This window comes from Malaclemys terrapin, chromosome 14 (genome assembly GCF_027887155.1).
Source record: "Malaclemys terrapin pileata isolate rMalTer1 chromosome 14, rMalTer1.hap1, whole genome shotgun sequence".
NCBI lineage: Eukaryota > Metazoa > Chordata > Testudines > Emydidae > Malaclemys > Malaclemys terrapin.
Genome location: NC_071518.1, coordinates 36,161,727 through 36,183,592, shown reverse-complemented (window position 1 = coordinate 36,183,592; position 21,866 = coordinate 36,161,727). Strand labels below are relative to the sequence as shown.

General features: G+C 47.2%; 1 protein-coding gene across 2 annotated transcripts in view; it reads right to left on the bottom strand.

The window, feature by feature from the left end:
* The window catches only part of CPNE2 (copine 2), a 173,743-nt gene that overhangs the window by 61,947 nt on the left and 89,930 nt on the right, over positions 1-21,866 (bottom strand). For both annotated transcript variants that reach the window (XR_008447130.1, XM_054049166.1), the window contains exons 5-8: positions 15,116-15,187; positions 12,855-12,938; positions 6,472-6,561; positions 3,344-3,442 (exon numbers count right to left, since the gene is read on the bottom strand). Coding sequence is in view for 1 of the 2 variants with exons in the window: in XM_054049166.1 (XP_053905141.1) it covers positions 3,344-3,442; positions 6,472-6,561; positions 12,855-12,938; positions 15,116-15,187 (345 nt within the window). In the remaining variant the exon portion in view is untranslated. The remainder of the gene's footprint in view (positions 1-3,343; positions 3,443-6,471; positions 6,562-12,854; positions 12,939-15,115; positions 15,188-21,866) is intronic.

Sequence of the window (21,866 nt, the reverse complement as noted above, 5' to 3'; positions counted from 1 at the left end):
GTACAATAAAGGTGTGACAAACGCAGGAGATCTGGGAATGTCAGTATCTACCTGTTACACCGTCTTCTTGAGCAGTTATTGTGTAGCGCCTAGAGGCTCTCGCCAAGATCAGGGTGTTATTCTCCGAGGCGGTGTACATGCATGTAAGTAAAAGACAGTCCCTAACTTATTGCCTAGCAATCTACGGGATAGGAGTGTTATTATTCCCATTGTACAGATGGGATTTGGAGGCACAGAGAAATTAAATGACTTGCCCAAGCTCACGCAGGGAATCTGTAGCAGAGCCAGGAAGGCCCAACTTTAACCACAAGAACATCCTTCTTCTCTGCTGTATCGTGTCATCTCCACAAGGGGCACCACAGAGCCAACTAACAGGAGCACGTCAAACTGCGTAGGGTACAGGGGCTATCTGTAGATATAGGCATGGGCAGGAGTGAGAGGCCAACCTTCAGGGAGAAGGACTAAGCAAAGGGAGAGAGACAGAGGAAAGGAGGAGTGTGACTAGGTCAGAGAGAAGCCACATTATCGACAGGCACCATTCCAGACAGCCAGTAAATCAGACCTCGACTCATCTGCAAGTGGGACCAAAATTCAGCTGCCCGAAGCACTGTGGCTCTCACAGCTTTTATAAATAAGAGAATATTTGGCCAAGTATGTCAGGAATCTTGTGTTGTCATGTAGGTCAAGTTCCAGCACATTCCCTGGGAAGAAATCCCAGGGCAGGAAATGAGTAACTCAATAGTTTCCAGTTATTTTAATGAGAAAGAACCTTAAAAGCTGCCTTGGTTTGGAGAGAGAATGTGGCCGGAGGATAGGGTAGAGGCTTGGACATGTAGCTGCAGGAGACATCTTAGCATCGGGGAGGTGGTTAGAACACGCCGATCCCGTATGCACTGCAGTGAGCAGACCTCGGGTGCGTCTACACAGTAGCGGGGAGCTGTAATTCCCAGCTTAGGTAGACGTACACAGACTAGCTCTGCTCGAGGTAGTGCCTAAAAATAGCAGTGTGACCACAGCGGCAAAGGTGGCCGGCTTGGGCTAGCTGCCCGAATATGCACTCCGGGGGAGCGGCTGGAGTTGCAAGCAGGAGGTTAGCCTGTGCCTCGCTGCTGATTTTAGTGCAATTGCTCGAGCAGCGCTAGGATGTGTGTGTGTCTGCCCAAGCCGGGGCACTTTAACACCACCCCTCCATTCCAGCCACAGGGGCAGTCTGCCGGGGGGCTTTGTGTGGAGCTAGGAGAGTGCCCTCCTGTAATGGCTGCCTCTAAAATTGTACTTAGAGGCCAGATCCCAGACAAAGGACAGTAGGGGTGCCTGTCTGAGAGAAGCTTTTAAGCACCAGGTGGAAATACCCTTCTCATTATCCTGGAGCACTGCAGTGATGGAATGGGGCGTCTTCACTAAAACACGCAATTATATAGCAGCAAAGCGCCTTCTGGGATTCGATGCAGATGCAAGTGAATGGTCCAAGCATCGATTCTTTCCAGCCCTCTCAGAATATTCCCCACTGCTGTGAAGAGGGACAAAAATATGACATTTATGGGCATAGGCCCAATGAGAACTCGACAGCAGCAGCAGGCAGGTCAATGGGAGGTCTGGGCTCGCGCTATTCTGTATGTTCAGGCCTAGCTGTCAAAGGAGATGGACACTCGCTGGGTGTTGGCATGTACATGAATTACAGTCTCCACTCTGATTCAATCTCCCAGGGGCAGTGCAAGTGGCATTTTAAGTTATATTAAAGCAAGGACAGAAAAAAAAAGCCCCAAGAGAATCAAAACGAGGAAACGCCGGCAGAGCAATCCAACTGGAACGCGCAGGACGCGCAGGAATCTCACCGCACCAACACCCGCCCTATTCATGTGAGATCACGGCCCGAGAGCTGCGCTTCTCTGTTGGGCAGCCAACTCTGAAGCCTTCACTGGGTCTGTACAAGTCAACACACCTCTGTGCCTCAGTTTCCCCATCTGTAAGACAGGGATCGTGACGCTCACCCACATCACAGAGGAGTTTGTAGGGGAGCTAATTAAGGCCTGCACAGCACTCGGAAGGTGGATGGCACTCAAGGAGGTGTTTAGTAGTAGGGTTACTGAAGGGAAAGTGGGTTTTGTAGCTAATGCAGTGGGTTGGGAATCAGGGGAAATCGGTTTGATTCCAAGCTCTGACAGACTTCCTGGGTGGGGTCACTGTCCTTCTCCGTTCCTCATATGGGATCATTCTTATCTTCTCCCACCCTGTCTGGCTGGTCTGTTTAGACGGTGAGTTCTTTGGGGCAGGCAGTGCCTCTCACTGTGTGTATATCGACACTGGTGCCCGAGGTGCAATTGCCAGCTCAGGTAGATATACCCCCGCTAGCTCTGAACAATAGCAGCGTCGCCGCGGTGGTGTGAGCGGCTAGCCGGCTGACTACACACCTAGGATCTTGATTAGGGTCACACTCGAGGTGGCTCCCACTGCCACGGCTACCCTGCTATTTTTAGTGCATTAGCTGAATCAGAGCTAGCGCGGGTATGTCTCCTGGAGCTGGAAGTGTAGACGTACCCAATGTGCATGGACATAGCCCAGCACAATGAGGCCTAATCTTGGTGTGATTACAATACAAATAAATAACAACAACCCAGAACCTGCTGAAGGAAATGGGGGTCTATTATATGCCTTTATTACCTTGAATCTACTGGATTTTATGCAGCCCAATTTTTTCCCCAGGACAGTTCCATATCTAAAACAAGACCCCCAAATCTCAGTTGGGCTGGAGAAACATTGCAGTGTCATGCTGTGACACGGCTGCTGTGTGACATGGAGTAGCATCATCACGTCACCAGGGCTGTCCAGGTGGACACAAAGCTCAACCCCATGTGGCAGCAACCCCAGTTAGCCAAATCATAGAATATCAGGGTTGGAAGGGACCTCTGGAGGTCATCTAGTCCAGTCCCCTGCTCAAAGCAGGGCCAATCCCCAGACAGATTTTTGCCCCAGATCCTGAAATGGCCCCCCCTCAAGGACTGAACTCACAACCCTGGGTTTAGCAGGCCAATGCTCAAACCACTGAGCTATCCCTCCCCCCCAAAGAGCACTTCCACCAGCAACAGGTTCAGAAATGAGGACAGGAGAATGTTAGAAAAAGAGGAGCCAACAGTGGCCAAGCTATTCAGAAATGACTAGTGATTTTGGGTGCCCAGACACCTTAAAAGGGCCTGATTTTCAGAGTAGGGGGGTGCTTCAACATTGTTTTAAAGCATGAAGTCACTCATGGTAAGAGCCACTTTTGAAACTCTTAGCCAAGGGGACCCTGGGTTCCTCCTCCCCAAACCATTGTTCTAAAACCCGACGGTGTTTCCGCACTTACCGGCAAGGTATCTTGGGCTTCACACATCTTGGCTACAGTAGTCTCGAACTCCCCAATGAAGTCATGTCCCCCGTCACTGTCGTAATCGTAACACATGACCTGGGGAAGAGGAGGGGAAGCGGTCGTTCTCATGCACAGAAGAGGTGCAGGTCTTGCTTGTGGTTAGATGAATCACATTTAGAGGTTGCTCATCCCTTCAGATTTATCCTTTCTCCTGCTTTCCCCACTGCCCCAACACTACCTCCCGAAGGCCCTGGCTCATAACAGCCTTTTTGCCAGCCAATGAGGGCAGAGCATGACTCTTTGGATCCTGTCAGCAACAACTCTGCCTTGACCATGAAGGCAGGGATCTCCAGAGAATGACTTTAGATGTTCCCTCCTCTGGGGCCGGGATCAGTACTTAATTTGTACTTAAATCTAGACTTGGCAGTTGGTAGCCCCTCTGGACTCGCTGGGTCAGCTATGAAAGTAAAAAAATTGCTTGAGCCCTGGCACATCTGCCATTACAAATTAACCACCGGTCTGGGCCTATTACTAGAAATTTCCTACCAGCAGTAGGAACAGAATGAGCGCTAGTGTAGGCCAGCCTACAGCGCTTTAACCATCAGCATGTGGTCTAACCTACTCCGAGCAGATTTCGATGACATGATGATGAAACCACCACCAGCAACCAGTCCACTAGCACTGCTCCAGACTTGAAATTTCCAAAAATTCCATTTCAGAAATGTTGTAAAAGCTTTTTATTTTCATTTGTATTGATTTTACATTATTTCATGACATGTCGAATTGTAGTAGGGCATTATAATCGCTGCCACCACTGACATCTCATTATATGATGTCATAGTTAAAATATTCTATTTTTTAAAACCATGACAGGCAGTTGCTACTTAGTACTGATTGAAACATCTCATCGTCTTTTCTAGACCTAAGTGTCTCCTGAGTGTGTGGTAATGAAACAGTCTGACGCGGTCGCTCGCCCCTTGTGCTGATTGTAAAGGCTCTTTATTACAGCAGGATTGGTAGCGTCACCTGTTATTAAGGTCACCCAACACTTCCCATTATAAAGCCCTATATCCAGTTGCTGACAACTTTGCCAAACTTTAACCACTGGGACTGAAACTTTTAAGTCTAGGTGTCTGTCTGCCTCAAGCTGAATTTCTCTGAAAATTTTCAGCCAAAATGGTTCAACAGTTTCCAGAAACAAGGTTTGAGAACATACTGTGTTCTACCTATGTTACATTTTGGTGACCTTTTCTTTGCTTTCGACCAGGGGCTTGAAATTGACCAAGGAGGGTGGCTTTTGTGTCAGTGAAATGCCATTAGCTGTCCCTGTGAAAATCTGCCCCGGCCAAGTTATAGGTTGGCCAAGTTATAAGCCCTTGAAAAAAAATAATAATTAATTTAATTAATGGATATATCCCATCTTCTAGAACTGGAAGGGACATTGAAAGGTCATCAAGTCCAGCCCCCTGCCTTCACTAGCAGGACCAAGTACTGATTTTGCCCCAAATCCCTAAGTGGCCCCCTCAAGGATTGAACTCACAACCCTGAGTTTAGCAGGCCAATGCTCAAACCACTGAGCTATCCCTCCCCCAGACTTCACACATGCTCAGTAGAGACTTGCTAGATCTTCTCAGTTAAATTCCCTGAGGCTTCTGTATGCCCTGAGCCTGGGGACTGAGCAGGACTTTCCCTGCAATTGCAGCTCTAGGCTGAGCTCCAGAACTGAAAGCAAGGAGACCAACTGTCTTTTCTGTGCTCTCAATGTCCCCCCCACTGATGCCCAGACACTAAGAAGGAAGCTGCCTGATTTGAAAGCAGAGAGGACAGGAGACAGACCTTGGGGGAAGGAGATTAGTATGGAGATACTGGGAGGAAAACAAAAGAATGACTGGGAGCCAGGGGAGGAAGTGGGGAGCTGAGATTAGATAAGGAGCCATGGGAAGACTAGGACTGGCTGGGCAAAGAGATTGGGAATCAGTGGGGAGGGGAGACACCTGATGAGGAGCTGGGATGCAGGGGGAGAACTAGGACTGGCTGGCCAAGGAGACTGTGACAAGGAGCTGGGGCTGGAGGTTGGGAGCCATTGGGGAAGGAGAACATGGGCAGGGGGAAGAGAGAACAGACAGGGAGCTGGGGAGGGGGTTGGTGAGACTGGGATTGGGAATCTGGAGGGGGCAAATTAGGCCTGGGATAAGAAGCCTAAGGAGTGGAGACTGGGACTGAGAGCGGGAATGGGATGAGATACTGGGGTGGTGAAGAGACAGGACTGGGAAAGGTTGGAGGGCAGAAGAGTCTGGGCCCACTGGAGCACATTCCCCTCCAGAGTCTCACCATCCTCTGCTGCCAGCAAATTGCTGTGAAATCCCCTGGCAAAGCATCTCATCCCCCTCTAATGCCGCTCCACTAAGAACCACAACCTCCTACCACTACGTGCTAGCAGTTACTCCACAAGCTCCACTTGCAGAGGTGTGTGTCGTGGCTCTAAAGGCTCCAAGCCTGCTCATGACCCATGTGGCTAGCAAATGTGATGCCAAATGCTGGAATTTCTGTTGCAGTTTGCCAGGAAACATTTGCTTAGCCGCTGCAGACAGCTGATGTGACTTTAGGAGAAAAAGAGATCGGTCACCCTGGATTTATCATAGAAATGTGGCCTTGCTTCTTGGTAGCATATGAACTCCTCCTCAGCGGTTCTGGATCTGTGTTAGTTTCAGCCTCGAAGCCATCTTTACCCTTCCTCCCCCGCCACCCGCCACACTGTCAGAGGCTGGGTACCATAATGCAACAAGGAGCCCGAGCAACATAAGGGTCACTCTATGGGCAGGTCTACACAACGGGGCTAAGTCGACCTCAGTTACGCAACTCCAGCTACGTTAATACCGTAGCTGGAGTCGATGTACCTTAGGTTGACTTATTGCGGTGTCTACACCACGCTGGGTTGACGGGAGAAACTCTCCCATCGACTTACCGTATGCTTCTCGTTCCAGTGGAGTACCGAAGTCGACGGGAGAGTGATTGGCAGTTGATTTAGCAGGTCTTCATTAGACCCGCTAAATCGACCCCCAGCGAATCGATCGCTGCGCGTCGATCCTCCGGTAAGTGGAGACCAGCCCTATATTAACAGTTACCTTGATCAGCTTTTCTACATCTCCATCACACAGCGACACTAAAGGCACAGTGAACGGCTTCCACACGGGATCCAACGTGTACTTAATCACCTGCAGTTTGGGAAGGAAGGAAAATGGTTCAATTAGAAGGAGCCAGTGGAAGTGAAGCGTTGAACACAAAGTACAGGCTGGAGACATGTTTTCAGTAACTTTCGACAGATAACAGCTGGCATAAGGTTGGCATAGTTCTGCTGACGTCAGAGGTGCTCCACCGCATTACATGGGAGTAGCATCACCCAGTCATGGAGGTTGTCACTGACACTGAGCACTGAACCATCGGTCTGGTCCACATTGCCACTCCTTTGTTGAAATTCAGCTTACGTGGTCTCAGAAATGGCAGTTTCTTGCTTGGAAACCTTTCCTGTTGGTCAGGACACAATTTTGTAGCATTTCATCAAAGTCTAAACCCAGGCAGATCTAATGTCTAGAACAAGGGTGGGCAAACTTTCTGGCCCGAGGGCCACATCGGGGTTGCCAAACTGTATTGAGGGCTAGGTAGGGAAAGCTGTGCTCCCCAAACAGCCTGGCATCTGCCCCCTCCCACTTCCCCCTGACTGCCCCCCTCAGAATCCCTGACCCATCCAACCCCCCTGCTCCTTGTTCCCTGACCGCCCCCCGGGACCCCACCCCCTATCCAAACCTGCCCCCGCTCCCTGTCCCCTGACTGCCCCAACCCCCATCCACCCCCCCGATCCCCGATAGGCCCCCCGGGACTCCCACGCCTATCCAACCCCCCTGTTCCCCGTCCTCTGACTGCCCCCCCTCCGAACCTCCGCCCCATCCAACCAGCCCCTGCTCCCTGTCCCCTGACTGCCCCCCGGGACTCCCTGCCCCTTATCCAACCCCCCCCCCCACTCCTCACCCCCTTACCGGCCGGAGCCAGCCACGCTGTCCGGCAGGAGTTCGCAGCCACGCCGCCCAGAGTGCGGGCAGCACAGCAAGCTGAGGCTGCGCGGTGGGGGGCGGGGGGAGAGAAGACAGCAGGAGAGGGGGCGGGAGTTAGCCTCCCCGGCCGGGAGCTCAGGGGCCGGGCAGGACGGTCCCGCGGGCCGTAGTTTGCCCACCTCTGGTCTAACATCTTAGTCCTCCCCCATGGTTGACACTGGGACTTCCAGAGTTAAGACATGAGCCTCTATAGCAGGAGCTAAAGAACCAACTCGGAGCCGTAGGACACTCGTATAGAACAAGCACTGAGGGGTGAATCATAGCAGTAGGGAGGAGGTTATCTAGTCCAGCCCCCTGCGCTGAGGCAGGAACAAGTAAACCTAGACCATCCCGGACAGGTGTTTATCCAACCTGTTCTTAAAAACTTCCCAAGATGGGGATTCCACAACCTCCCTTGGTAACCTGTCCCAGTGCTTATCTGTCCCTAGGGTTAAAAAGTTTTAAATACACAACCTAAAATCGCCCTTGCTGCCAACTATGCTGATTACTTCTTGTCCTACCCTCGAGAACCACCAATCGCTGTGAAGCGTAACACACACTAAACAGCAGGGTTCATAAGCAAAGAAAACTTGCCTTCAGCTTCGCCTTTGACAAGCTAGCAGAGAAGACTAAGACTCTATTTTTCCACGTGTTTCTCTCATTTAATCCACCTTCCATTTCTTAAGGCCACACGCACAGCAGGTTTTCGGCCATGCAGAAAGGTGAACGCGAAATACACTGTTAGTCTAAAACTAAACTCTAAACACTATTTAGTCTACTATAAATACTAGTTAGTCTAAATACTTAACGCTAAATACATTGTTAGTCTTTAAGGTGCCACTGGACTCCTTGTTGTTTTTGTGGATACAGACTAACACGGCTACCCCCTGATGCTAAATACATGTGGTAGGTAATTGCCTATTTATACATGGAAGTTTTGCTTTCTCCAAAGCCATCAAGTGGCTTCTACTGCAACCAGAGCATTTCGGTTTAGTTACAATCAGGATTAGCATTGCTCCTGCAGGATAGGGTGAGCTTTGTCAGCAACTAGCGACAGGAACCAAGGACCGGCTTTTATTTTGCAGCGATGGGTGATGCAGACAGTCCCTCGTTAGGGAACAGGAAAAAAACCTGACATTAAGAGCACAGTTTAATGAAGGATTTGTAAACACCTCCTACATCAGGTTGGAAAGACCAGGGGGGAACCCACGCACATTAAGAATACACACTGTATGGTGCCCGTATGCTGCCAGACGCCAGGTCTTTGAGGTGGGTGTCTATGAAAGGATCAATGCTTATTTCACCACATGGCACCCACCTGGAGATTCGCACCTTATTTTAAAACATACTAACGACAGCATTATCCTACCACCTCAGACACCTCTGTTACTGAACAACAATGGGCACAGACTAATAGCCAGGAACATACCAAAAGCTGCAGCCCAAAGGAACTGGCAATCGCTTTATTTCTGGTACCGCCCCCCAAAAGAATCTAGATGTTTCTGTCATTTGGAATTCCTTTGAGAGCAGCAGTTTATTTTCAGGGCTGTTAAGTGGGACGTTATTTAAGCCTCTCTAAATGTGCAGAATTTTTTCCCCCTAGCCACTTAAAGAAAATAAAGCTTCAAGAGATTCCACCGCAATGTACGGCATTATGCTTCGCAACCCATGTATTTATTTAGTCTCAGGTTTCCCAATGAAGTCCGCAGCAGATAATGAACAAACACTGCCACGTGGCCAACAACGAGTCAAATGGGACTCACTAAAATGGGAGCCAGCAAACGGAAATCAAGTTTTCCCATGGAAAATTTCAGTTTTGTAAGAGAGGTGCATTGTGTCAGAAAATTCTTCCAAAATTCCCAACCAGCTCTACTTTTCAACTCATCTTAGGTCTGAATTGACGGTCCTGGGTTTGAAATTCTCTGTTTACCCTGGGCTTAAGCAGTCACGGGATCCGTACTGATTATTCTGCCCTTGAGTTTAAGTGCCTTGGCCAACATTTTCAAAAGCAGCCTCTGATTTTGAGTGCCCAACTTGAGACATTTTTGAGAATCACCAAGTATCTGCTGCTCTGGTTGAAGTCAAGGTAAGGGGATGACAACAAGTGGTCAAAAAAATGGAAAATGTTTGTATTCCTTTTTTAATTAAAAAAAAAATCCAAACAGCTCTCAAAAAACCAGCACAAATCACAGAGTAAAAGTATGGAACAAGGTCTGTTTCAGCTTCCACCTTTTCCTCACTCATACCATGTATTTTCCCTATAAACAGTATTTCCCTCCCCTTTTGCTAGCAATAAATCTAGAATATTAACTAGATTGCCACCCCCCAGAAGAAGAAGAATACACAAGTTGTGAACCCAAGTTCTGAAAAGTGAATGATAGACTAGAATAATTAATGCTTTTCAGACTAGTCCATTTTGTCCTCTTAATTATGCATTTGATATTATGGAATCATACAAAAAAGTGACCCATTACACCCAAATACACAATATTTCAACAAACTGGCTAGTGTATGTCTGCAGCAGCGGAATTAGAATTATTGGAATTAGGACAGCGCAACTGTGTGTCATAGGCCATATACAGAAAATAGTGGAGATTCCCCTTTAGCTCAAATGGCAGGGTGCTTTTGTGGGATCTGAATTCTATTCCCATGGTCATTATTAAGTTTTGAGGAGCTGTGTGATGTAGTGTAGGGACAACTGAATTACTTAGATGGTTAAAAATGGTTATAATATGCTCTTTCCACATTGGGGATCAATATACTAAGTTTTCAAATAAATTTTCAAAACCCCTACACATACAGGCCAAATATAGGCAAAGCTATCGCAGAATGAGCCATTACAGAATAGCTTCCCGTGCAGACGCCCTATTCTAGCAATAATTATTCTGAAATAGTGTCACGGATCACAGCATGGTTGGGCACCAGGAGAGTCAGAGCCCAGGGTCAGGGCCAGAGTCAGGAACTGAGCAGGGCTGGTGTGGACTGGAGCAGGGCAGGAACAAGACTGGGAGAACAAGGCTGGAGCAGGAGCAATCACGGCTGTGGGCAGAAGTGTAGAGCAGCCAGTGACCTGCTGCTACTGCTGAACTCCAAGGCAGACCTGTGGGCACCTTGAAGCCAATCAAGCAGCCCGGCCAATGAGGTGATACTGCTGCAGCCCAGCTGGGCTCATTTACTGGCCCGAGGACTGAGCCAGCTAGCCTCAGGATCAACTGAAGGAACTCCAGCCCATAGTTCATGACAAACAGGGCATCCACACAGGGAGCTATTTTATACCGAGTGGCTGTGTGTGGCAGAATGTAACCCTGTATTCACATCCTGCCGGCTATTGTAATCATTTTTGTACAAGGTATGCCTTTTTTGGTATCATTTGAAAACTCATAATTTGCTGGTCAGTATCGTCCTGAGAACATATGTGTGGCAACACTGTATGTGAAGTTATACTATGGTGATCTTAACACATGTGCCAAACCCCACAGCCGTGCCCAAACCGACTGGCAAACAGCTCTGTCCTAAACAAAGGAACATGTGTTCTACTTAATTTGCACTTAACCAGTAAACAGAGCCATCAAGCAGGAAGGGACACAAAGAAAGCTCGAACGGGTGAGGGGAAAAAAGGCAGCAGGGAACATCCTTCCACATAGACTCTTTGTCTCCCAGTGCCCAGCTGGAAATGTTTTTCAAGAGAGGGATTGAAACTAGAAAAAGGAGGGACAAACATCCCAATGCAGCCCTCTTTCTTTCCCGGCCCATCGCATTCACGGGACCTGAAGCAACAAAGGAAGCTTCGCCGGACTCTGGGGGAAGGGGTCCTGAGTGACAGGGTTTGGTCAGTAAGACTGCCGGAAGCATGTGGTAAGAAACTTTGCTTGAATCTGATATAGTTTGTTAAGTTAGGTATTAGTAAACGTCTTATCTTTATTATTCTTGAAACCATTTCATACTTTTATGCCTCATTACTTGTACTCACTTAAAATTTAGTTCTTTGTAGCTGATAAACTTGTTTTATTGTTTTATCCAATACAGTGTATTTAAACTGAAGTGTCTGGGAAACGCCACTGAGGCTTTACCTACTGCTGCAACCCTTGTTCTGTCTTGGTCACCTCTCACCAGGATCAACGTGACCAGCCTGCTTCGCCCCTCTCCAGTTTATCCAAAATCCTGCTGTTTCTCCTTCTTTTGCTGCTCCAGCTACATCACCCCTCCTTGAGTCCTTGCCTGGGCTCTTCGTTTTTACCTCAGGTTCAACCCCTTCTTCTCCATGGCTCTACACTCTTGACCCCTCTTCCAGCTCTGCTCTCCTGCAGTCCTACTCCACCGTCCCCTCCCAATCCATTCACTTTACCGGTCCTTCCTTCTTCCCCACCCTCGCTTGGATTCATTCAGACTGCCCTGACCGCAGTGCATCCTCTCCACCTCCTTAAAACAACTTCTTACATGAAGCCTAAGTTGGTCTCCTCTCTAATCAGGCCTCCACACTCTCCTATCTGTATATTGTTACCCTGTGCTTGGTTTGGTGGAACTCAAGTCACAGGCTCTTTGGGCCAGGTGGAATCTCTTCTCTGCAAAGTGCTGTGCATAGCTACAACACTTACATAATTAGGGTTTCTGATGTTCAGTTTTAACTGATAAATACCAACGAAGCCCCCTCCCCATAAAAACCAAATTAAATCTGTATATCCAATGAACACCGAGAAAACCCTGGAAATCGTTACTTGTATCTAAGGGCCTGTCCACATGAAGCAGTAATGTGGACTACAGGGGTGTGATTTCTAAAATGCACCATGTTGTGCATTAATTGGACTGTGTAGACCCTGCTGGTGCACAGTCAACGTTCTCTAATGCACTTTAACTTAGTACGGTTTGAAACAGTATTACATTAAATTAAAGCATGCTAGGGAACATTACAAAGAGATTATTCATTACAGTAAAAACTATTGTAATGAGTAATGTACAGTACATATTACCAGTTACAGTCCATACAAAGAGAAAGCCCTGAAGAAAACCAAATCTTTGCACGGAAGCAAAAAATTGCTAAAAATAATCTCCACCCCCAAACCTCAGAAGCCCTAAAAATACATTGATTGTAGAATCATAGAATTGCAGGACTGGAAGGGACTCTGAGAGGTCATCTACTCCAGTCCCCTGCACTCATGGCAGGACTAAATATTATCTAGATCATCCCTGACAGGTCATTGTCTAACCTGCTCTTAAAAACCTCAATTATTTGTTTAGCTTATTTGCTGAAACTCTGACCACCACCAACTCTCCCACTTTCCAAGTCAAACAGTCTCAGCTGGACATGGGTAGGCAAAGAAATGGATTTACAACAAGGTCCACCTGTCCGCTCACCTCTGATCAGTGATACTATCAGAAAAAAGGTTAAGGACAAAAAAGTACCAAGTGGCTAACTCACTCACCTCCGTTCTGTGGACCAGCATCCATTTCCCATCGTCGCCTGGTTTATAAAACTCTAGAAATGGATCTGACTTTCCAAACAGGTCCTGTGGGAAAATGCAACATGGGTTTTACAATTATTTCCATTCAACTGCATGATGCTCAGGCATGGGACACCCTGCAAAAGGAAAATGACACCCTTCACTACAAGTTAGAGGACTTCATAGTCCTAGTTGTCTTCTGCCAAGGCAGGGAAGAATATAACACAGAATTAAAGTGACAACACATGGTTATTAAACATCCCCTAGCAAGTTTTACAAGTTTAACTGATAGGATTAGTAATAAGCACCTAGAATGGGAGTATTGTTATAAAAGAGACTGGTCTCGTATTTATTTTGACCTGCACATTGTAAGTATTAAGGGTGTGGTTTTCAAAAGCTCTCAGCATTAGTCTGACGCTGCTCCTATTTGAAGTCAATGATAAAACTCCACTGATGTGATGGGTGCAGTGTTACAGCAAAGCCCTCTTGAAACACACCCCTAACCTCTTAGGACTTGTCTGCAGAAGTGTGGACACATTTGTAGCACTTTCAAATTTCTAGCAATTTAGGTTGTCCCTGTACATTTAACGGCTAAACTGACAATAGACAGGTGTAAATCAACGTAAGAGTGTCCACACACCACGCTTCATCCCTTTAATTAAACTGGTTTAAAATCCCACCTTCAGTTCAACAACTCTGTTTAGACCAGACCCTAGTACAGGAGGAGGAGTACCTACGCTGATGGGAGAAGCTCTCCAGTTGGCGTAGGTAGTGTCTTCATTAAGGGCTACAGTGCCGTAAGTATAGACAAGCCCTTACATTGTTAGAGACACCACTCAAACAAAGAGTAACACTGGCTATTGGAAGAAGGTCTCCAAGCCCCACATTTTCAAAAGCACAGGGAGAGGGTCTGTCTTTATGAAAGAGCTCACGAACTTTATTGGGAACCATGAAGCTAAAATTCCGTGCAACCCTGAAGACTTACAAGGCAGAGGTATATTCATGAAGCGCTACATTAAACTCTTGCAGCCAAACTATTTTACCCAGAAGCCCAGAGAAATGCATAAATTCAACAAATGCAAACACAGTAACCAAGTACAGATGGACCCTGCAACATCCTAAATGCGTATCACCAACACGTTTCCCATTTGGCCCACATTTTACGGTAAATTGTTCCAGTAGAAAAACTGCGCAAGTTTACAGGTTTTCCATGTGCGATTGCACATTCACAGTCCTAACAGCAACATGCTGAGTGGGTTCTATAGAGAATATGCATCCCGCATGCAACGGAAAACCACGTAGCTGAGTTCAGGTTTAGAAAAACATCTGAAGCATGAAAAAATTAAAAAAAATGCACAAACGTCCCGGAATGAAAAGATATACGCAGCAATAAGAAGCGAACGGAGCAAACCCTTTATGGTTTCTCTAGCGCAAACCACATCAGCCTTGACAGACAGATCATGTAATAATCAGAGACACGCTGACTCTGCTCCAGCCGATGCTGTTTGCTGTTAACTTTCACTCTATCTTTAGATACCTCCCCGATAAAGAGCCGCTTGTTTCCTGCCAGTTTATAGACACACTCTCTCTATGTATGCAGAGAGATTATTTATAGGCGCACTCACACCGGGCATAGGGAACCATATTGACACTGTTAGTTACAGCCAATACCCACAATTTAATCCATGAGCAGTCCACTTCCCATCAGTGGCATTACTTGTGGCGTAAGGCACTACTCAGTGAGTAAAGGGATCAGACTCTGACCTTGAATGGGTAGTGAAAACAAGTTTGTTGCTTAATATCCTCAAAAGACAAAACACTCAACAAAGCTGTGGAAAGAGGAAGGAAAGCGGCAGCAGCAACAATACATGAGCGAATCATAGGACTGGAAGGGAGCTCGAGAGGTCATCTAGTCCAGTCCCTGGACTGATCCCAGGGTCCCAGCTCCACTCCACTGCAGCCTCTTTCATCAACGGATCTCAAAGCAATTTACAAAGGAAATCCGTATCCCCATTTTACAGATGGGGAAACTGAGGCACGGGGAGACAAAATGCCTTGCCCCGGTACCCAGCAGGCCAATGCTAGAGATGGAATAGGACCACAGGGCGATTGAGTCCCAGTCCAATGCTCTATCCATTAGGTTCTCATGAGTCTCTGATACCTTTACAAGTAATGGTTTTCAGGATCCCATAGCTGATAAAGAGGTTTAACGTTTGCACGTTGAGAATAAAACACCCACACACCTTTTTATCCAGTTTTCTGCCAGCCATGCTCAGAGTGATCACTCTGTTATCTGACAGCTCTTGGGCAGCTATCTGAAAGACAAGAGAAAGTTTTATTCATTTTTAGAATGAAAATTAAATTCACTGATTAATTGCACGAGAGATTCCAAAGCCAAAACTACGAAAGAGCATGTTAGGCCTTCTTTGTTTGTTTAATCGTTTACTATTTAGAATGAGATACATCCCTACAAGCTGCACAAGACCTGTTCTCAAATACACTCATTACATAGCCTAAAAATACAGCAAGGGTTAGGAACTAATATCACCCTTGTCAAACTGTAGGTAATTTTACCAGTCCAGACACAAGTCTATTTCCCCTCCCTCCCCCCGCCTTTTACTAGAATTGTTAATGAAAAAACAAAAAAAGACTATTGAGTTTATAAAAACATCATCACCCTCGTCACTGAACGGAGAAATTTACAAGGTTGATTTATACACATGACCCATAATTAGACCATCTATGGCCCTGATCCTGCAATTGGATGCAAACGTCCGCATCCGTTCGCCCATATGCAGCCCCACTGAACCAGACAGATCCAGATGCAGGATCGGGCTCCCAGTGTTGCTACTACAATTCAGAAGGAACCATCAAGGTACTTTTCTTCCCCTCCACTACTCATTAGTACTGCTCAGTGTCTTTGAAGCTTAAAACTGAAATCTAGTCTCCTTTACCCCTATAGCCTAGACATACTGGTTCTTTGTTGTACAGCTGCTGAGTTAGTTCAGTCCATCTGCCTAATGCTTATTTCCTGCCTCCCGCCCCACTCCATGGCAGACTCCCTCTGTTCTCTAGTCTTCCCATGTCACGCTTCAGTACAACATCCATAACGCAAACATTGCGCCCATTTGCAAATGCAGGTTGGGCCATTTTCTCTTTTGCCCCATTTAGATTTCACCCCAAAAGCTTCTGTGAAATCAAACTGGCAGAACGAAAAATAATTCCATGGGAATAATATGGCTGGCATCAGTGCAATGTGTTGCATTTCCCCCCTCAATTCGCCTCCTGCCCTAGCCTTGGAAAAGGGACATTGAAAATAGCTTTTTTCCTCCAACAACCTTTGCTTCCCAAAATGATTAGACTAAAAAACAGTGAGTCATGGAGCATCGGTTGGGTTTGAGCCAAGTGGAGCTGGTTATCATCATAAGAACAAAAGAATGGACATACTGGGTCAGACCAATGGTCCATCCAGCCCAGTATCCAGTCGTCCGACAGATCCATCATCCCCTGTTGTCCACTCCCAGCTTTTGGAAGTCTGAGGTTTAGGGACACCCAGAGCATAGAGTTGAGTCCCTGACCATCTTGGCTAATAGCCATCGATGGACCTATCCTTCATGAATTTATCGGAGTCTTTTGTGAATCCAGCTATAATTTTGACCTTCACAACATCCCCTGACAACTAGTTCCATGGGTTGACTATGTGTTGTGTGAAGGAGTACTCCCTTTTGTTTGTTTTAAATCTGTTACCTGTTAATTTCATTGGGTGACCCCTGGTTCTTGTGTTATGGGAAGAGGTAAGTAACACTTCCTTATTCACTTTCTCCACACCATTCCTGATTTGAGAGACCTCGGTCATCTCTCTCCCCTTAGTCATCTCTTTTCTAACCTGAACAGTCCCAGTCTTTTTAATCTCTCCTCATATGGAAGCTGTTCCAGAGCCATTTTTGTTGCCCTTCTCTGTACCTTTTCCAATTCTAATCTATCTTTTTTTAGATGGGGCAACCAGAACCACAGGCAATATTCAGGGTGTGGGCGTACCATGGATTTAGACAGTGGCATGATGATATTTTCTGTCTTATTGTGTATCCCTTTCCTAATGGTTCTTAACATTCTGTTTGCTTTTTTTAAACTGCTGCTGCTCATTAAACTGATGTTTTCAGAAAACTGTCCATGATGACTCCAAGCTTTCTTTCCTGAGTGGCAACAGCTAATTTAGACCCCATCATTTTGTGTGCATAGCTGGGATGATGTTTTCCAATGTTCATTACTTTTCATTGATCAATATTTAATTTCATCTGCCATTTTGTTGCCCAGTCACCCAGTTTTGCAAGATTCCTTTGTAACTCTTCGCAGTCTGTTTTGAACTTAGCTATCATGAGTTATTTTGTATTATCTGCAAACTCTGCCTCCTCACTGTTCACATAAGATCATGTTTTCCAGATCATTGATGAATAGGTTGAGGCTTTCTGAAAGTCCAAGTACACTATGTAAACTGGATCACCTAGTCCACATGTTTGTTGCCCCTCTTCCCCCAAACAATTGTAATAGATTGATGAGGCATGATTTCCCTTTACAAAAGCCATGTTGACTCTTCCCCAACATATCACGTTCGTCTATGTGTCTCACAATTCTGTTCTTTACTATAGTTTCAACCATTTCCCCTGGTACCGAAGATAGGCTTACCGGCCTGTAATCGCCAGGATTGCCTCTGCCGCCTTTTAAAAAAATCGTTACATTAGCTATCCTCCAGTCGTCTGTACAGAGGCTAACACAGTTAGTAGTTCTGTAATTTCATATTTGAGTTACTTCAGAATTCTTGAGTGACAACCATCAGGTCCTGGTGACTTACTAATGCTTCAGTTATCAATTTGTTCCAAAACCTCCTCCACTGACATCTCAATCTGAGACAGTTCCTCAGATTTATCACCTAAAAAGAACGGCTCAGGCGTGGGAATCTCCCTCACATCCTCTACAGACCAATGCGAAGAATTCATCTAGCTTCTCCGCAATGGACTCATCTTCCTTGAGGGCTCCTTTAGCACCTTGATTGTCCAGTGGCCCCACTGATCATTTGGCAGGCTTCCTGCTTCTGATGTACTTAAAAAAAATGTTTGCTGCTAGTTTTTGTGTCTTTTGCTAGTTGCTCTTCAAAGTCCTTTTTGGCCTGCCTAGTTATACTCTTACCTTTGACCTGCCAGAGTTCATGTTCCTTTCTATTTTCCTCAGTAGAATTTGACTTTCAATTTTTAAAGGATGTCTAACCGCCTCTTTTGCTCTGTTGTTTAACCATGTTTGCACTTCTTTGGTCCTCAATGTTTCTTTTAAATTCGGGATATTGTGACGGGATCACCTCTACTAACTGCTCAATGGTGCCTCCTTGTGACTCATCTGGGGAGCTAGCTCTGCCATCTGGTCTGATGCCACTTCCTGCAGTTACTCAGCCCGTCATTCCCCTCACTTACTCCGTGACCTCTCATGCACCAGGAGCTGCAGCTCTTTCCTCTTCATTGCTTAGCCCTCCGGCTAAGTCACATTAAAGTTCTCCCCCCTTCTGGGGTAACATGAACGTCTGCTTCTAGCTGCCTCTAAATGGGCTATCCCTAGTGTGACACTCCAGTAGTGACTTGTAGGGGAACCCAGGCCCACTCTCTACACCAGGATCAACTTCTGTTGGCGAGAAGAAGAACTAGGGGTCACCAAATGAAATTAATAGGCAGCAGGCTTAAAACAAATAAAAGGAAGTTCTTCTTCACACAGCGCACAGTCAACTTGTGGAACTCCTTGCCTCAGGAGGTTGTGAAGGTTGGGACTATAACAGTGTTTAAAAGAGAACTGGATACATTCATGGAGGTTAAGTCCATTAATGGCTATTAGCCACGATGGGTAAGGAATGGTGTCCCTAGCCTCTGTTTGTCAGAGGGTGGAGATGGATGGCAGGAGAGAGATCACTTGATCTTTACCTGTTAGGTTCACTCCCTCTGGGGCACTTGGCATTGTGTGGGCTGGATGGACCTTTGGTCTGACCCAGTACAGCCATTCTTATGTTCTTATAAGAGAGACCTGAAGAAGAGCTCTGTGTACGCTCGAAAGCTTGTCTCCCTCACCAACATGAGTTGGTCCAATAACAGATATTACCTCACCCACCTCATCTTTCATTAATGTCACACAAAAGGATCCTAGACATTAGAAAGTTAAACCCTACTGGGTCTTCTCTACAAATGCAAATGGTTTCCCCAACCGAATCTATGACTCTGGGCCGAATCTGCATTTCATTCGTCATCCCGGCACTTGGGATGTTTAAATTGATGCCAAAGCTCAGTGCCTGCTCCCAGCCACATCAATTGGATTCCTCACTGGCAAACTTTCTCACCTGCTTTCCGTTCACGAGGCTATCAGAGAACGGGGCTGACCTGTCGCTACTGTAAGTCATCTTGCATCTGAAGAAGTGAGGTTCTTACCCACGAAAGCTTATGCTCCCAGTACTTCTGTTAGTCTCAAAGGTGCCACAGGACCCTCTGTTGCTTTTTACAGATCCAGACTAACACGGCTACCCCTCTGCTACTGTAAGACAGTGGACACCAGTTTTCACCAGCTGAGGGCCTGGCCCCAAGGGCCAAAATCATCCATTGTTGCTACTCAAGTTATACCAGGCATGAATGTAGCCCAGCACATAATGAGTTAAAGAGGCATCTTTCACCCTCCTATAAACTGAAAAATAGCTTTCACTGCCAAACACCAGTGGGCTGGTTTTGTCTGGAATATGCTCTAATGTGTTTCTTGGTATTTTAAGGAAGGGAACATTTTATAACAAAAAAATAGAAAGTCATTTATGTTGTCAGTGATTATCTGCTGTTTTTTAGAAAAGGCTTCATCCTCCTCTAAGGGCTGTCCCCCTCCCAACCCATCCTCTTCCACTGCACCCTGCCGCCGAGCGCTACCTCCAACCTCGTGTGTGACAGAGGGTATTACACCAGGCATGACAAACTCCTGGCGTCGCCGCGGGGCTCGGCAGCAGAACACAGGGGTATGAAACAGCAGCTGAAGACAATCAGGCTCCAGAGAACTCAGAAGGGTAGAAATACACACATTTTGATTTGTATTCGTCCGATAATATTTCAGAGCGTTCCCCGATGCAAGATCCCTGCATGAGTATTTAAGAGGAAGCATAATCACATCTAGGTCATTACGAAACTTGGGAAATCAAGGGACAATTTTCGTCAGAAGGAGCAATCAGAGGACACTTACTGCTTAAGAAAAATGCAGAGGCAGTAGAGAGTTATAGCCTGTCGTGTCTCTTCAGACAACTAGGATAGAGCACCATTTATGGCCTCTGAATAACTATTAGAACAAAGCACTTTAAGTATAGACCTCTGCTCTAGGAGACAGAGACAACACGCACGCTTAGGGAGATGCTGATTGTATTATGGTACATGCTGAACTTCCTAATACCAAAACGTGTTGTGTGTGGTTCAAGGGCACTATACGGCCCCCGCACGGCCCAGCATAGAAGTGGAGATTTCACTGCAGAAGCACACAGGAGACCAGCTGCTGCAGGAGGATGGACAGAACGGTCAGCGCTGGCATGTTTCACAGTGTAAGGACACCCGGGGATGGGTCAGTTGCAAGGACTGAACCCGGGACCTCTGGATTTAAAAGCATTGATGGCTCAAGAACCAGGCCTGTATGTCAGGGTCGCCGAGAGCGGGTTTGGGCCCCGGTGAAAAAAAAATTTCGGGCCCCCCAGCAAGGGCGGACCAGCTAAACAGGGCCAACAAGAGGTGGGGGAAGCCGGGCCCCCTTCCAGACCGCCAGGCCCCGGTAATTTGTACCGGCTTCCCCACCCTCGTCGGCCCTGTCTGGAAGTGACAGCAGACTCTGATCTCTGTAGGCTCTCTGGCCATCAGCGGGGCACCAAGACGCTGTTGGTTAGTGCATTGCAACAGGCTGCCTGCAGCTCCAGGGAGGAGATGCTAAGTACAGGGCTGTTCTCTCATTACCATCTTTCACCCTTCTCAGGACCAAATACGTCACTATCTGCCCGACACAGGCAATGTCCAAGGCCCAGAGCTAGGAGGGGAATGGGCCATTCCTATGAATAAGGAGTCTGGAAAGCTGCTGAAGGCTAAAGAGAGTGCTTTAAGAAGAGGCAGCCGGCCTTCGTGGCTAAGCCATCAGGCTGCGAGTCAGAGGCCCTGGGTTCTAGTCCTGGCTCGGTGACAGATGTGTTGTGTGACCTCAGTTGCTTCCCCTCCCCAATGTGGGGATGATGACAGTGGGCAGAAGTCTAGCATGGAAGGCCCTACAGGAGGGACACAAAGCCAAGGCTGGGGCTGGAATTTAGGCTGTACCCCGTTCGTTCCTTTGCTAATAAGGTTACGCCCCAGGAAGGCAGCGTGCATGACCCGATACCGTGCGCACACCCTCTGCTGCAGGGCAGGACGGGCAGCTGCTCCCGAGCCCACTGTAACGTTGAATCACGCTGTCTCTTTTGCTTGCTGTCTCCTCGTTCCCCTTTCATTTCGCGCTCGCTCTGGGCCCATGCCAAGTCTGACTCAAAGCACCGCAGCTATTAGCAACCTAACAAGCGACAGATCGTGCTTCGGAAGCACACACCTTTGCAGCAGAGAGGTTCTGTTACCAGGCAGCCTTATCTCCTTGGATAATAAGTTAAGCTGCAGAAGTGAGTTTGGTGACTGAAATTATTTTACGCCTCTTCCCTGCCCGTGCTTGGGGCAGATCCAAAGGGAGAATTTCCAGCGGTAACAGACGTACCCACACGAGCTTGCACCAAGCTAGCACGCGAAAAGTAGAGCAGCGGGGCGGTGAGATGGGGTAACCGCTCGGAGCACAGTCCTGGCTGACGCCCTAGGTGCGCACTCACGGCAGCTAGGCTGTGCCGCCCGGGCTACCCTACATCTGTCAGTGCACTGGTTCATCAGAGCTAGTACGGACAGGGCTCCAGCTGGGAATTACACTCCAGCTCCAGGGGCAGGT